The sequence below is a fragment of the Pituophis catenifer genome, unplaced genomic scaffold, assembly GCF_029215685.1.
Source record: "Pituophis catenifer annectens isolate HBS135680 unplaced genomic scaffold, rPitCat1.0.hap2 SCAF_1, whole genome shotgun sequence".
Lineage (NCBI taxonomy): Eukaryota > Metazoa > Chordata > Lepidosauria > Squamata > Colubridae > Pituophis > Pituophis catenifer.
In genome coordinates, this window is record NW_027256881.1 from 25,343,753 (window position 1) to 25,361,018 (window position 17,266).

General features: G+C 38.2%; 1 protein-coding gene across 7 annotated transcripts in view; it reads left to right on the forward strand.

The window, feature by feature from the left end:
* NCOA1 (nuclear receptor coactivator 1) overlaps nucleotides 1-17,266 on the forward strand; it is a 292,101-nt gene that overhangs the window by 197,438 nt on the left and 77,397 nt on the right. For all 7 annotated transcript variants that reach the window (XM_070932196.1, XM_070932201.1, XM_070932198.1 and 4 more), the window contains 2 exons: nucleotides 1,160-1,265; nucleotides 8,403-8,569. In XM_070932196.1, coding sequence (XP_070788297.1) covers nucleotides 1,177-1,265; nucleotides 8,403-8,569 — 256 coding nt within the window. In that variant the 5' untranslated portion in view covers nucleotides 1,160-1,176. The remainder of the gene's footprint in view (nucleotides 1-1,159; nucleotides 1,266-8,402; nucleotides 8,570-17,266) is intronic.

Sequence of the window (17,266 nt, forward strand, 5' to 3'; positions counted from 1 at the left end):
GCATGTCTGTTCTTGCGAGATCTGGGGAAGACCTCGGAAGCTTTCCAAGGGCTTTTCCAAAGCAATGCAACAATGGGATGCATTTCTTGGGGAATGAATGGTGCACACAATTTAGAGAATGGAGCAAGCAGCCTCAGGAAGAAGGCCTGGCATGGTCAGCAGCTGCCTCATATATTGTAATGTCAGTCTGGGTACACCTCATCAACTGTGAGAGGAAAACAGGGAAGGTCAATTGTGCATGCTAGGGCTTGTGGAGCATAGGGCATCAGGGGCAGCTATGGCTTTGCCCAGTGGTGCTGGAGTGGCTGGCTGTGGTGTGAGACTTGAGCTGGCATTTCTCAGAGGCAGAAGTAGTACTGGGGCTGAAGGAGAGGCTTGGGAGCAGGGGCAGCTGGTTGAGACTTGTTGAAGGGGCCTCTGCTTCAGCCTCAGCCCCAGTTCTGTCATCATCCAGTGCCACTATGCAGCATGAGCAGTCAAAAGGGCATAGATATGGGAGTGGGGGAGTTGAAGCATTCTTGTGGTCATAAGTGCAAGCAGGCCCAAAGTTTGGTCATTGGATCCCAGGAGCATTACACCAGTTATATATTTAGATATGGGTCATGTCTCTTCATTTAGCATTGTCATAACTAATAAGTCAAGGAAAAGAAGAACAAAATGACATTTCATTAGATTCTTTGGTATGTAACATCTGTTTAAATTCTCAAATACTAAACAAAATTTTAAATCTATTAAACAGCGAAAAAGCTGGTGTGTAATCCCATGCAACATTTCTTGGGCATAAGATTAAGGCTAGTATTGACTTCTAGGTAGGTAGTATATAAAGTTGTGCTATGAAATACTGCTAATAATAATTCATACTGTTTCCTAGCCCTATTAGGACTGAAGCTATTATTTTGTATGCCCAGATGAAACCAGTACTTCTGATAAGTAAAACAAAGCAAACACTATCTCGTGGAATTGTTTTAAAATTGATTGAATGTTTGGATATGGTTTTGTGAAAGAAAAAGGAAGCTGCTAGGACTAGGTAACCTACCCCCTCTTTTAATAGGTCACTTCAGCCTTGCTTCTTGAGGCTGCTAAGGGTAAACCATTCCCTATCTGTTTTCCATCACTTTCCATCTGTTTCATTCCTTGTTGTACTTTGTTTCTTTCTCAGGTGAGAACTGACTCAATATGAGTGGCCTTGGGAACAATTCTACGGACCCAGGAAACCTGGAATCTCAAAAGAGAAAGGGGTCACCATGCGACACTCTGATACAGAGGTAAGTACAATTTTAGGGAATTATTCTTCCAGGATGGAGGAGGGTTTTTTTTTTTTCTTTTTCTTTTTGGCTTTCTGGCACTCTTTTTCTGCACAAGCAGATGGGAGCAGATTTCATCCTCTCAGATAAGTTCACACATCCCACCAGTGTTTGGCTGTTTGTTTGTGAGTATCTACTGTAGAAGATGGAACACAACTCTCCATCTGTTCGTCTTCTCTCTTGGGGAGCAACTGGTGATTTGTGACTGAAGCTGTTTTTACTTATTGATTGACTTGGGTTTGTAGCACACTTCACACTTTATGGTCATTAATATTTCTCTTGTTTCAAAATCTAAAATCTAAACTCCTCACAACAGGAGCCCAATTCTGAGGTCATAGGTCCATTTGCTTAGTTAATTTATATTCCATACCTCCTACATAAATTTTACATTGCAAAATAGCTAAGCTGGAAGACATATTATTATTAATATGCTAAACAAATACCCACTGCAGTATTCCACTTAGATTAATAATAAAATCAATACTGCTGTCAGATGAAGATGCTAATACTGGTTGTATTTAAAAGTCTGGCAGAACAAACATTATTTTCATCCCTTGCCAAAATTGTAGGAATGAAGGTTGCAAGTGGACCTTATTTAATATTGAACATTTCTGTAGCATTCCAGGAGTGTCTATTCTGCTGAAAGTATGGATAATGGATAGCAAAGTGCATGTGAACTAGACCAACAAGCTATTATAATTCAGGACAGGTTATGAGGAAAATATCTCCTCAGTTTATCAACAAGCAAGATGGGGGAATTGCTTGCTGTTGTACCAAAATTAAGGAACTATGCAACTATCCAGGTTTACAGACATTGATGTAAAAGGAACAAAAGAAGAAGAAAACCAGTTTGTTAACAATTCCTACATATTGCAATTGTCACAGTGAGTCGGTACAGTAGCTTCTAATGGGGAGACTGGTAGAGCCAAGTTGATCCCAGCCAAGCCAATGCAAAATATATTTTACTGCCTCATCCCTTTTTCATTTGAAACTCAGTGGAAGTTCATTTATTATTTCTTCGAAACATTTTTCACCCTCCCCAATGCTGAAATGGTTTCCACAATGGTTTCTAGGAGAACAGTGAGAAACAATTCTATATGTGCCCATGGGAATAATATGTAAATAATAATACAGAAAGAGAATGCAGTGTAGAATAGGGAGTCTGGATGCATTTTGTAAAATTATAATGAGGAGCAAAGAGAAGGAAGAAGGAAAAAACTTTACATTTGTTACTTAAAAACAAAGTATTGCAGCATTTGACAGACTAATATACGTATTTATTACAGCACAATTCTGTCAATTAGTAGGCAGGATTTATATATATCTATATAATATGATATAAAGCATCGGTTGCTTTTTTGATAATTGTAAGCCTGTGGGCTTTTTGTAGTTCTTCATATTATCATGCAATGATATACTTATTTTCATTATATTGTAACATGATAAAATGCTGTGGGACATTCCAAATTCAGTGGTACAGTATAAATGTAATGATGCAGAAATAAATGCATACATACATAAAATTGGTGCAGTACATGACGTAGTACTTGTGACAATTGTGTGAAGCAAAATAACAATTAACAATAACAAGACACAGCAATTAAGTGACAGTCCAGCCACCCTAACCCTGACAAGTTAATTAATAACTATAGTGAATAGAAAACAGTTATTTGTAATCAAATTTAAATGGATAGTGTCAGATTCTTGATTGAATGTTCTAGTCCAACAGTTCCTTATCCCAATTGTAGTTTTCTTTGCAATTTTTCTAGTAGTGAATGAAAGGTTTCATATCAGAAGCAGGGTTCCTTTTGAAGTCAAAGGTTTCTCCCACTTGGTTCTAGATTTTGCTCTTTGTGCTATTAGATTTGTGCCTGCTGATTCTGTTGTACAAAAACTACTCTATAAATGGAATTATTAGCAGAATATGTACATAGTTTTGGACAGTGGTGAAATCCAATTTTTTTTACTACTGGTTCTGTAGGCGTGGCTTGGTGGGCGTGGCAGGGGAAGGATACTGCAAATCTCCATTCCCAACCCACTCCAGGGGAAGGATACTGCAAAATCTCCATTCCCACTCCACTCTGGGGCCAACCAGAGGTGGTATTTGCTGGTTCTCCGAACTAATCAAAATTTCCACTACCGGTTCTCCGAACTGCTCAAAATTTCTGCTACCGGTTCTCTAGAACCTGTCAGAACCTCTTGGATTTCACCCCTGGCTTTGGAAGATGAGCAAATGCCTCTGTCTCCTTCACTGGAAAAGTATTAGAGTTTTAGAAATGCCTGGTGTAAATCCTTAAGTTGTGACTCCCAGTGGCCGTATAAACTGCAGGCAATGGATTATGTGATATGTCCTGGATGGATATTAGACATTAAACAGATTCAGCTACTTAAATTAAATCCTCTGATATTCTCCAAGCAATAAAGCAATAATGCAGATCTCTGGTGTCCAATTAGTGAATTTTAACTGACCTTCCTTACTGATGCTAATGCCAGTCTTTTATGTGGGTCTCTTTTTCCTTTCATCTCAACCCAAAACTACAAGAGGCAGACAAATAGACAGAACCCCAGAATTATTATTTTTTTAAAGAGGTATATCCCAATCCCAATCATATTTGATTTTGTGTTTGAAGACAATGTTGGGACAAACTGCTTTAAGCCCAATTTTGCTCAGTCCCTTTCCAAGTAAGGGTCTTAACTAGTTGAGCCCTGACTTCATTTAACTTAGCACCCCCAATACTACATTGTTGTTGTTGGTTGTTGTTGTTGTTGTTGTTGTTGTTGTTGTTGTTGTTGTTGTTAGTTGCGAAGTCATGTCTGACCCATCGTAACCCCATGGACAATGTTCCTCCAGGCCTTCCTGTCCTCTACCATCCTCTGGAGTCCATTTAAGCTCACACTGATTGCTTCGGTGACTCCATCCAGCCACCTCATTCTCTGCCATCCCCTTCTTCTTTGGCCCTCAATCTTTCCCAGCATTAGGCTCTTCTCCAGTGACTCCTTCCTTCTCATTAGGTGACCAAAGTATTTGAGTTTCATCTTCAGGATCTGGCCTTCTAAAGAGCAGTCAGGGTTGATCTCCTCTAGGACTGGCTGGTTTGATTGCCTTGCAGTCCAAGGGACTCGCAGGAGTCTTCTCCAGCACTATAGTTGCTGGAGAAGACTCCTGTGACTACATTGTAGAATGGGCATTTGTTAATCCTTAGTTAACAAATATATGTTTCCTATTTTACTTTCTTCTCAGCACACCTTCTAAGATGGCTCCTGCTGTTCTGTTTGCATGTATCTTCTAAAGGAGAGCGCTCTCTTCATTAAACTGTTCTTTTACTCACTTGCATATTCATGCCAGTTCAGTTCATTAAAGCCCTTAATTAATTTGTATGATTAATTGGCAGAGGTTTTTAACAGTTTGTCAGAACTAATTTCAGCCTGCTACTATACCATTTTCTTCTGTGCTGGAGTCTATAAGTTTAATTGTTACTGATGGTGATAGCTGACTGAAACTATTCTTATAAGCATTTTTGTAAAAGCAATTCCTTTATTTTTTTCCCATCAGTTGCAGCTTATATTACCATAGCAACAATGCAATGAGTTGTTAATTAAATATTTTAATGAATTCACATATGTTGCTTTACTGGTTTCCTGCCCACCCCTTTTCTTAATTTCACCTGAACAAAAATGTCCAGGAGGCCCAAAGTAATATTTCCCATTTCTTCCACAACCTGTGCATCTTTACCTTTTCCAGATTTATTTATTTATATATCCATGCACATTTTAAAGCTTATATGTGCTAGTGTTTAGCAGAATTTTTCAGCAGAGTATGGGAAAGAAAGATATTCTTGTATGTGTTCTATTAAAAAAATATGCTTTCAACAGCTTATCTGGGTCATCCATGGTCTTCAAAGAACAGCATGAAAAGAAGAAGGAAAAGATTATTGAGCTAGTCAAACATTGTTAAAGCAGGAGTCCAAGAGTGGAGACAATACCCTTAATATCGTTGGTTTTTTGTTTCTGGGAATAAATGAGGTTTTAATTCTGGAAAATGCACCTTGGAAAGAATAATTACATTTATCAATATCAGTGGCTATGCCACCGGACTAGTAGGATCAAGTGCAACATTCTAGGAACCACATAGTTCTTACAAATAATGGAGACACTAATTGAAAGGGGTGGGAGATAGGTTCTTTTTTTCCTAGCTGTGAAGGTATTACAATTGGAGCATTGCAAAAATAGGAGTCTGGCCAATAACATAAATCTTGGGAAAGGATTTGTTAAGCAGCTTACAACTGTTCATTATTCGTTTTTTTAAGTTGGGGGGGGGGGGACATTGCAAACTGTAGAATTGGCCTTTTGCAACTAAATAAGAGTTAGTTGTTCTTCCTTTGTATGATTTCATGATCTGTTGGCCACATCTTAGTTTTGCTTATGAAGTGATCGTTATTGCAAGATATTATCTTTCTTAATTCATTTTTGTCTTTTAGTTTATTAACTCTGTTTGTTGGCATGCTACCCTCAAATTTTATCCCCAGTAGCAATTTACCAATTGCTTTTTGCCCTAACCCTAACTCCTTTTAATTCAATAAGTTGGGGATTTTTCTGCCTTAATGACAGAATTGACACCTCAGATAAGTTATGTGTAAAAAGAAAAGAACTGGAAGGACAGCTCAAAAGAAAAACACATAATACAATCACACTATTCCAGAGTAAGCAAAGTACAGAAAGAGATAAGAACTTGCAAGCAAAGTAAATTAAAGGTGTGACTTACAGTAAAAGGAAAGAAAAGGAAATATGACTCAACCTAATTTTAAATCACAGTAGCTACTGTACCTGTCCTTGTCTTTCTACCCTTCTTTAATTCTATCATATCCATGCTGCATAGATTTTATTTTCTGCTTTTAAGTTTCTCTTTTTGTGGTTCTCATCAACTCCATCCTACCATGACCTTTTCTGCTTTCCCCTTCCTGTATCAGCAGTTAATAAAATAGTCTTCCTTCATGTATTTCTTTGTATAAGAGAAATCTTTGATAATTCTGAGAAAGCAATTTCAAGAGCTGACCTAAGCAATACCACTGATAGTTAATCACAAAAATACCATATGTCATAAAAGTTAATGTACTAAAAATATTTGGTAAAATGATACAAACAATGAGACATTGAAAATATATAGGTAGTCCTCAAATAATGATGCCAGTTGGGACCAGAATTGCTATTGTTAAGAGATATGGTCATAAATTGTGTTGTCACATGTTCCCACCACATAACGAGTGTAATTCTGCAATTCCATCATTAACTGTGAACCCCTGGGTCATTAAGTGATGATGTCAGCTTTGGAAGCCATATTAAGCTGGAAGCTTTCAAGCTGCCAACATGATCACGACCTCCTGATGACTTCCCCATTGATTTTGCTTGATGGCGCACCCTAATAACAACATGAACATTACAAAAAAAAAAAGAACTTCCAAAAACCAACTTGTGGCACCCCGAAACAACATTTCTCAATGTATTAACAGTAATCTTTTCTGGGCTCTGTCTTCATACTAATCCAGTGCTTGGTGGAAAAGCCACCTGTTAGAAGCCTTCTGGACCTGGCACATTGGCAAATATTTTCAGGGAGAAGTGACCCCACAAATAACCTGCCTCTGCCATTCAGCTCTTAAAAAGTGATAACTACCATGTGGAATCATACCAGAAAAAAAAAATGGAAGCCAGTGTGCTGGTGTCCTATGGAGAAAATTGAAATGGGACACTTGAAACTATGCACACTGCTGCATTCTGGACCAGTTGTGATTTCTGGATGCCCTTCAAGAGGAGCCCCGTGCACAGCATGTTGTTGTCATCCAGATAGGAAGTGATTATGATGAGTGATGGTCAGCAAGGCCTCCTAGTCCAGCATTAGGTGCAGTTGGCACATGAGATGCTTCTGTGCGAAGCTTGTCCCCCCCCCCCAACCAAATAGGGGTCATAAGTTCAGGAGAACTCTAGAATTGCACACCAGCTCTCGCTGGGAAGTTCTGTTCCCTCAAAAATCAAAGATGATGCCTCTCCAGATTGTGGGGTGAGAAACTAAAAACCCAAAGCTACTCTGTCTTTCTAGGGTTGAGTCAGAGCTGGATTCCTCCTCAACCAGATCCCCACATCTGGGCCAGAGGTAAAAATGAACTATAGCAATAAGGGTCCTGTCTACATTCTTAGGAATGACCTATTTAGACTTTCTCTAGATAACTTGATAACTCTAAGAGCCTTGGTGGCACAGCAGACTAAAGTGCTGTTAAGTAGCACCAGCTGCCTGCAATTACTGCAAGTTCAAATCTCACCAGGCTCAAGGTTGACTCAGCCTTCCATCCTTTTGAGGTAGGTAAAATGAGGACCCGGATTGTGGGGGCAATAAGTTGACTTTGTATAAAAAAGAGCACCGCTTAGGGGAGGGCTGAAAGCCCTACTAAGCAGGTATATACAAAAGTATGAAGGCTATTGCTTAACGCCCTGAGTCTCCCGAGAAGGACGGCATATTAATTAATTAATTAATTAATTAATTAATTAAATAAATAAATAAATAAATAACTGGATTTGGACAAGTCTTAGGCAATTCTATAGGATCTGTACATCTGGAATCCAAGTTCAAGCAAAGCCAAGTGGTTCTATCAAACAGATGCCAACAATATTTCTCAAAGAGACCCTGTAAGGATTCCCCCCACCCCTCCTTATCAAAAGAGACCTAGTCACTTGAAATGAGGCCACCAGCTGGCTTTCTCTAGAGTGAAGAAATGAGCTCACTTCACCGCTCTTATCACCACAAGATAAGCTCTAATAAATGCTCTTACCGCTGCTTAGACAGCTTCACTCTTCACCTTGTGTCATCTGTCTCCGCGATGGTCCCTCCCTTCACATCCATACTTGCTTTAATGTTGAAACAGACTGGATTTCAGTGAGTTTATGGGTGCTGCTTAGGATGTGTTCACAAAAGCTCCCAACTATTCAAGGAACTCAAATATTTGGTTTGATTTATTATTGGTCCAGCTTTTGAATTGTTATTTGAACAAACCATACATAGGTTTTGATTATGGAGAATTCAGTAACTATGAATTGATTTTTCTCTAACAGCAATGAGAAACGACGCAGGGAGCAAGAGAACAAATACTTAGAAGAGCTGGCAGAGCTGCTTTCAGCCAATATTGGAGAAATTGACAGCCTGAGTGTTAAACCAGACAAATGCAAGATTCTAAAAAAAACGGTTGATCAGATTCAGCAGATGAAAAGACTCGAACAAGGTAGATCTGCAAAATATTTTGCCTTTTTTTGTTGTGGTTAATTCCTTGTGTTCTTGAATTTATAATACAATGATATATAAACTATGTGCCAGGATCTTCTTGAGGAAGTGCAGGAAAAGGTAGAATAGAATCCTATCAGTCATCCACTGCTAAAACCCAATTGATCAAAATTCAAGTTTTACATAAGATTATCTTCTTGGTTCACACTGGATGAAGTGGGAAAACAAGATCTTCACTGTTCTACAATGGCAACCTGATTTTTAATAAGCGATTTCAGGTAAACTCCTGCTGTGTCCTGATAATAACATTCACTGTATGCACATTGTAAGGAAGGAGCAAAAGTTGTTTTATAAAGCTACTGCACGGTTAATATTCCATCCCAAAGATAATAACACACAATTGCAAATAGTAACACCATCCCTAACCCTTACAAATTTTGGACGTACACTAAGGGTAGTAGAAAGCAAAACAAGTTCAATACATTTGAGGGGCATTGAGCCATAGAACCAAAAGATAGGCTGCATATTATGTGCAACTCCATCTAGTGAAGGATGTAATGTACTTTTTTTTCCCTGTAAATTAGCAAACAGCTTTGGGAAGGATTGAAATGTAGCAGAAGACCTGGCTGGAGAGATGGATACTTAATGTTTTCATTGTCCCTTTTCCCCTCATGATTTTCTCCTTATAACATCCTAATTCTGGATCCTGCAAAGTTAATGTGGAATCATTTGGGATAGATGGACTTGGAGCAAGAAATTGATGAGCAGAGAAACATTATGCACTTTCATTGTGTTTCCTACTGTTCTGATACTTGTAATACTCTCTCAAAGCTATTTACAAAAACAATCCCCAGTGCATTTTTGTAGCAGATTTCCCCATATCACTCACTTGATATTTATTTCTTTCCTGAGATGCCAGTGCATAAAATGTACTATTTCAAAGAAAAGTCAGTATTATTCCCTCCGCTCCCCAATGTGTCTTATATAGATTGTGTGTATGTGATTGCTGGGGACATTTCAGGGGAGAATTAGTACATTGGAGTCGATGCTCAACAATTTCTCCAGTGCTGATCCTCTACCTTCCCAGCTGCTTGGGAGGCAGGGACCATTTATAATAGGAGCCTGTGTGCAGAGCAAGGATACGTTCAATTTTGCTGTCTTGTCACTTCCTACTCATACTTCCTCTATCCTTGCAGTCACTTTTGTTTGCCAAGCTAAAACACAGTTGTAGTTCTATTAAGAATATAAGAGCAGCTGATTAACAGGCATTACAAGCTGTAGACTGAAAATCCTCGGTCATTAAATTTGCTTCATCAGATCTGTTTATCTCAAAAAGAGGCACAATAATTTTATATGCAAATAAATTCTTAAGAATCACTAGCCAAGGAATTCCAGTAATGTTACGGGACCAGTTCTATGCCATTGGCTAATATTCATCCCAGTACTCAGGATAAAGAATGCAGATTTCTGTTTATGTTGCAAACAGACTTCTGAAAAGAAGATTTTGAGATACCTATTTTAATGTGATGTACTGTCTGAGAAACTACAAAAACATTTTGCTTGGTAGAGACTTGAATTTTAGTTTTAGGATTGAAATTACAAAATTATACATGTTTCTATAATGGCTTGCAGTTGGATGACACCAGAATCTTTTAAGGGAAGGAAATTGGGGTAGGAGGCAGATATGGATATTTGAGGATTTGTAATTGCTTCAGAGAGCTGCTAACCATATCAGGCAACATTATACAATACAAGTATACTTGTTGTCTTCAGTTGTTAGTTGGATATGTCCAATCTAATATAAGGGAGGTTTCTTGCATAGGAAATAATATGCCTGAATTACCTTTCATTCAGCTCTGGATGCTGAAAATTATTGTGTGAGCTTCCAACTATAACATTTCTACAGTGCTATAATTAACTTTTTTCATTGAATTTTAAAATGAACAATTCCCTTGTTTTGTTTTATTTTATTTCAATTTCATTCAAAGTAACAATTTTTTAAAAAAAATGTGAGTATCACTTAAAGCAGGGCTGTCAAATTCCCGCCCCGTGGGCAGAATGTGTCACATGCTAGCGAAGGGGGAAAAAGTCCCAATAGATCATGTGACACTGCCATGATGACGTGAGTTTGACACCCCTGACTTAAATCTATCTCTTTAGGGCAGGAGGTGGGATGGTAACACATACCTGACAATTTTCCACTTGCCTCATATCTGATATCTGGACACAAGTGCATAATGATATGTGTATATCATAATTCTGGCCTCGCTGCAAGAGTCCTGGTGGTGCAGTGGTGAGAATGCAGTATTGCAGGCTAATTCTGCCCAGAGCCAGGAGTTTGATCCTGACAGGCTCAATGTTGACTCAGTCTTCTATCCTTCTGAGGTCAATAAAAAGGACCCAGATTTTTGGGGGAAATGTGCTGATGTTATAAACCGCCCAGAGAGTGCTCTGAAGCACTATGCGGCAATATATAAGTCTAAGTGCTGTTGCTATTGTTACTGCTATTGTATTGTGGGTACTTGGCCCAAAGTATCCATTTATGTAGTCTTTCTACTTTTATGCATTTTAAAACTGTATCTGCTTAAATATGTATATGAATGTGTGTGTGTGTGTGTATGTGTGTCTGTGAATGCAATTATGTGATTTCAGTGGATTTCCATTTGGCTGCCAATTCACTAAACCTATCACTTACTTGAAAGAAAGAGCGACAATTAATGGCACAGTTAGAAATGCTGAGATGAAAATAAATATTACTTTCTGGAAGTCTGAATAATTTCTGGGAGAAACAACATTTCTCCATTCAGTATAATAACTTTTCTACAAAAAAAAAGATCGCTGAGATAATTAGACAAGTAATCAGAGCCATATACTACAGTATGCAGTAAAACCCAAATCTTATACTACAAAATCCATCTACTGAGTCATTCCAAAGTAAAATACTGTTGGGCATAATTATACATTGCTAAAATGCTACTTTAGGAGAACAGAAGCCAATAATAGATTGGGGGGAGGGTAGAAATATCTAGATTTTAAATTTGAATTTCTGTGCTCATACAATTCAAGAGAAAAGTTCTCTCATTTCTCCCACTGTAGCTAAATTGCCAGCAGCTGGGAGCATGAGAAATAGGGGCCCTGCCAAGGTCTATTCTGGAATCCCTTCATGCTTAGATGAGAGAAAGAGGCACTCCATGTTTCTCTCTAAATTGAATGCTTGCTTTGTAGCACTGGTAGCTAATTTGAAAGACAAAACATAGGGCACATAATCTGTCAACTTGCCAAGGAGAAAAGACACTGCTTTTCATCCCAAGGAAGTTTTCTTTACATCCAGAATGGGGGGAATGAAAGCGAGGTTCTAACATTCTTGCCAAGGATACTTGTGATCTCTGCAGTCCATGTAGCCCATAATAAGCATGTTCACATGTTAATGTTTTCTCATGTTTACACCTTTCATTTAAGCCTCTTAGGAGACAGTTTACACACTGTGTTTATTTTGTGGCAAACAATAATGCATGCCTCTCAGTAGGAACAGAAAATGAAATGGCTGCTTTCCCTGTTAGCAATCATATTATTCTTGCTACAAGTTAAATATAAATACAGAAAGCTGTTCTTGATGATACTTGTGAAAGTGTATTGAGATTGCAATCAGCTGGATTTATCACCTTCTGTTTCAGAAAGTTAGCTTTTTCACAAAAAAAAAATCTGTATGAAAAATATAACATTTTCCACTAGATATCTAATTTTGGAAGGGCATTATTTCAATGTTAACGTTTTAAAATTAAATTGTTGTTAGGTGCCAAGGGGGAGTAAAATATCTCTGTATGAGATCTCAGATATCTGTTTCCATTTGGGAGTAGGCAATTTTGAATGTGATAAGGCAATTTTCCAGTTCTAAATAGGCAGCCTCATATCTCTGGGAAATATATATATAATTCCAAGTCACAAGAGATTTCAACTCTGTTGCTATAAGGAAATTAAATATTCCAAGCTTCAGAAACTTCAGTGTATGCAATTCTTTAAAAATATTATCTCAAAATGCCTCAAAGTTTCTTATGGTTTAGCAAAGTGATTTTGTCTTTGTCCCTGTAATTCTCAGCTGTGTTCCTGCAGGATGATAGTAAAGCTAAGTTAATGGAACATTCTGGACAGGACTGAAGGAAGCCCTTTTACAGCTGCTTGAATTTTTCAAAACTATTCAGACAGACCACCCCGAGTGGCAGAGGATAGCTTTAAAAAGGCAAGGAATTCCTGTGAATCCAATCCAAATTCTTCTGCTCAAATTCATGATGCTGGTTTTGAAAAGTAAATAATTGATTCCACATGTATTTAATTGTAAATTGATACTTTTGCCTCTGCCTATTGGTGAGTGTTAGAAAAAAAAAAAGGTTTCTGGAGAAACAGAGCCTGGTGACGCGGCAGACTAAAGCACTGTTATTAACAGTAGCTGCCTGCAATTACTGCAAGTTCAATTCTCACCAGGCTCAAGGTTGACTCAGCCTTCCATCCTTTCTAAGGTAAGTAAAATGAGGACCCAGATTGTGGGGGCAATAAGCTGACTTTGTATAAAAATATACAAAAGTATGAAGGCTATTGCTTAACGCATTGTAAAGCCGCCCTGAGTTTCCGGAGAAGGGCGGCATATAAATTAAATTTAAAAAAAAATATAAGTAAGGTTAGACTATATGAGGAGAAGTTAGTGCCATTGGCCTCTGTAAATGCTTTATGACACTTTAGGAAAGTACTATATACTGTATACAGTATATACTGTACCAGTGTTTCTCAGCCTTGGAAACTTAAGGATGTGTGGACTTCAACTCTCAGAATTCCCCAAGCTGGGGAATTCTGGGAGTTTAAGTCCACACATCTTCAAGTTGCCATGGTTGAGAAACACTGCTATACACTGTTGGAGAGAAAGGGATTTTTCGGAAACATGCATTCAGTGATGTGCTTCATCAGATTTCATGCACACTACAGATGGAAACTGAAGGGATTTTTCAAGGAGGTAAGTTCTTAAGAATTTCTGGCTTATGGACACTTTCAGCAGTCATTATTCTCCTTGACATGGCATAGCTTGGCTGAACATTAACTAGGCCAATTGCTACTTCAGTGTATGTTTCCTTGAGCTTTGCTCTCTTTTGGCAGCTTATCTGCTTCTGCTGACTGTGTTGTTTGGGGAAAGGAGGGAGGAATCTCATCACATTTACACTATATTTATTTCTAATCTTTTGAGCATGAGATGATGGCTAAAAAGTGGCTAAGACCATCAGTGTCCATCAAAAAAATGCTATCTGAACTTTCAGCATTTGGGATTGAGTGTTAATCATGTTGGTGTCTTCACTCCAAAACATTTTCTATTATCCCCAACAAAGAAACTATGAATGCTGGTTTGTCCATTTTATTTCCATTCCTTGTTCTCTACCCTTGTTGACTCTACAAATACAATGTGTAACTATATTTTGAACTAGAATGCATAAAAATTAAGTAGTTTTAGGAAGTGGATTCCATTATAACTTCCACAACTGATGTGAGAGTCCTTTCCTAAGAATAAGCAAAGTCTTTCTCTTAAAGTTGTAGAGTGAGGAAACTTAAATGATATTGTGGGTTAATGGATCAGAAGGTTGCTAAACAGGATGGGAAGTGAACTTTCTGTTTAAGAGCATCCACCTTTCAGTACTAACTTTTGAGGTCAAGTAAAAGAAGAGACTGCTTTAAAGTCTACTGGTGGAAACAGGATGCTGGACTAGATAGATTTTTGGTTTAAATACCACAAGGCTGTTATTCTTACTGAACCCTGATTCTGCTGGAGATGTAGGAGAAATCCGAGCTCAGCACTCTATAGCTGCTGTCTTCTGCAAGAAGAATTGTTTATTCAATAGGAGCAGAAGGGCACAATGATAAAGGTAAGCAGTTGGGGGTGGGGAGTGGCTAAGAAGCAGAAAACAGGAGCCATAACGAAAGTAATTATAGGAAACCCTGCTTAAGACTGCTGATTTTTGCAACCCTGTCTTTTTCTATGTTGGTTTCCACATTAGGAAAAATCTAGAATCTTGTAACGTTAAAAAAAGGCCTTAGAAATAAATAGATGTGATTTTGCCATGGATATACATACAAATGCGACATTGCATTCAGGTATAATAATGAATGTCAGAGCATGTTGGAAAGTGGTTGCTGTTGCTAGGGAAAGTTTTGTGAAACAGCCGAATGAATTATAATGTCCTCTACTCATTTGTAGAATTGTTAGATATCAACTACCTTGCTTCATAGCTTGGAATTGAGGTGTTTTAGTGCCCCTTCTACATTGATGGTAGTGCAAAGGAAATTGGTTTGCTGGCCCTGGGCATCTTGGCCCCAAAAACAAACTATTAACAAACTCCTACATAGGAGATTCTAAAGCTGAATTGGTGCTATTCAATCAATCTGTAGTTGATGCTCACTTTCTCCTTTATCTCTTTTTCTCCTTTCTATGCAATATTTTACTGAAAATTGGTGGAATGATTTCCTGACATTTTGTGAGAAGTAGCATAAAAGACTGGAAATGGATTTAATATAATTTAAGAAACTGACCAACCCCAACTCTGTCCCAAAACAAAGGAAACCACCCAGAAAAGCCTAACCCAATTCACTTTGCATTATCACCAACTGCAGCTCCTGGGTAACTCCCCAAAATATTAAGTACAGCCCTAAAATATCAATATGCTGTCCATCTCTGTCCCAGATGCTGTGACAAGGTGAAGAGAGGAAGTTTTAAATCTCAAAACATCAAATAAATATCCTGTAAATTCCATAATCAGGATTCTCAGTGGCCCAGAGAACACTAATTGGCACTGTCAAAAGGAAAGCAAAGGTATGAAGCAGCAGGTGGAAGCTACAGTGAATGGAAACAATCCACAGTTAAGCCTCTTTTTGCCAAGTGTTTCATCAGGGGCAGTTCCTCCTATTGACAGATTTCTCTGCTCAGTTTCTTTTGAAGATGCAAGAGGCCAGCCCTTTCCCTCCATACCAAGCATCTCGTTTGTTTCTCTCCCTTAGAATAGAGAGAGGACTTTGAGAGAACAGAAGAAGCCTTCTAAATCAACCCTGGCTGCATGCTTATACAGCAGTCCAGGCCTGCTCCTCTGCCTCTGCTTTGCATGCTAGACTGCTGTTATTTAAAAGTATCAAGCAAATTCTTTGAGAATGGTTTCCCAGGACTGGAGCCCTTCCAAGGCCAGTAATGTACAGTTGGCAGGACATGGAGTTTGCGGCTGTGGCAGCAGTCTGAAGTTCATCTGCCAAGACAGCTATAAACATGGCAAAGGAAGGAGTAAGACAGTTAATTTTTCAGCACTCCACCTTCCCACAAAAGTTTCATGATGGTTTTTAGACCAGCGCTGCTCTGTGAATGGTGCTTTTCAAGACCTTGGTGCCTAGAGACTGCAAAAAGAAAAAAGAAAGAAAGAAAAAGAAAAAAGAGAAGAAAGAAAGAAAGAAAAAAGAGAAAGAAAAGCTTTCTTGATGAAGTCACAAGTTTGTTGTTTTGCAGATGAATGAAATAGATGGATGAAATGCCTGTGTATAATTGAAATTTTATTTATTTTGATTTATATAGTGGCCCATCTTAAACGCATTAGTTTGGGCAGCCTAACAACAATTGTAAAACAATATAAAAGCAGAATGCAATATCAAAACATATTAAAACATATTTTAAACAGTACAACACAATCTGCAAGTATTAAAAACAGTGAATAACAATCCACAACTGTACAGGCTAATTTACTGAGATAATAATAATTTTCTTCTAATTAATTTGTATGGAACTTTTCAGTATGTAGTATTTTTGTGGAGTGGTTTGCCAATATGTTCAAAGCAATGAACAAACTTTTTCAAAGTAATAGTGAATATATGGATTAGAATTTGTAAGTATGTAAAAATAAAAAAGTAATTGTCAGTGTTTAACCCACAAACATTATTATTTAGCTTATGATGAGAACAAGACAGAAAAAAAGTGAAGATATATACACAATCCACACAATTATAAGTAAAACTCCTATGGGGTATGGCAGTGGCCTCATAATTGGATGTCCAATTCAGCTATCCAGGTGATCGTCTTTGGGGTTGCTTCATGCAGATCTCAAGGAAACCAGAGAAGGCACATCCAGGGCAATCTAATCCTAACCTTAACCTAAAAAAAACATATAGCATGTTGTCAGTCCATATCCTCTGAGACTTAGGTATACTAATTTACTCAGTGGTGGGTTCTACTTACTTTTACTACCAGTTTGCAATAGGAGTGCTTGCTTGCTTGCTTGCTTGCTTGCTTCTGCACATGCACAAAAGCTTCTGCGCATGCGCAGATCGTCAGTGATGACGTCGGGGCAGGGGTGTTGCCATTACTACCAGTTCACAAGAACTGGACCAAATCAGGAGCAACCCACCACTGAATTTACTACATGGAGGTTCTTTTAGTCATGTTAGTCATTGATGAACCTTGTGTGAATGGCTGAGACTGAAATTCATCCACTAGCCATCCCAACAAATTGTGGTGACATTTTGATTGCTATTTACATTTTACAGATGAAGAATTACAGACAAGAGAATAATTTGATCATGGGGGTCATGCCCAACTGAGATTTGAACCTGTCCTTATAGATGGCAACTAATTTAAACTCAAAGTGCTCCTCTAGGGCATGCCATGTGTACTTGCTCAGTTGTTGTCTGA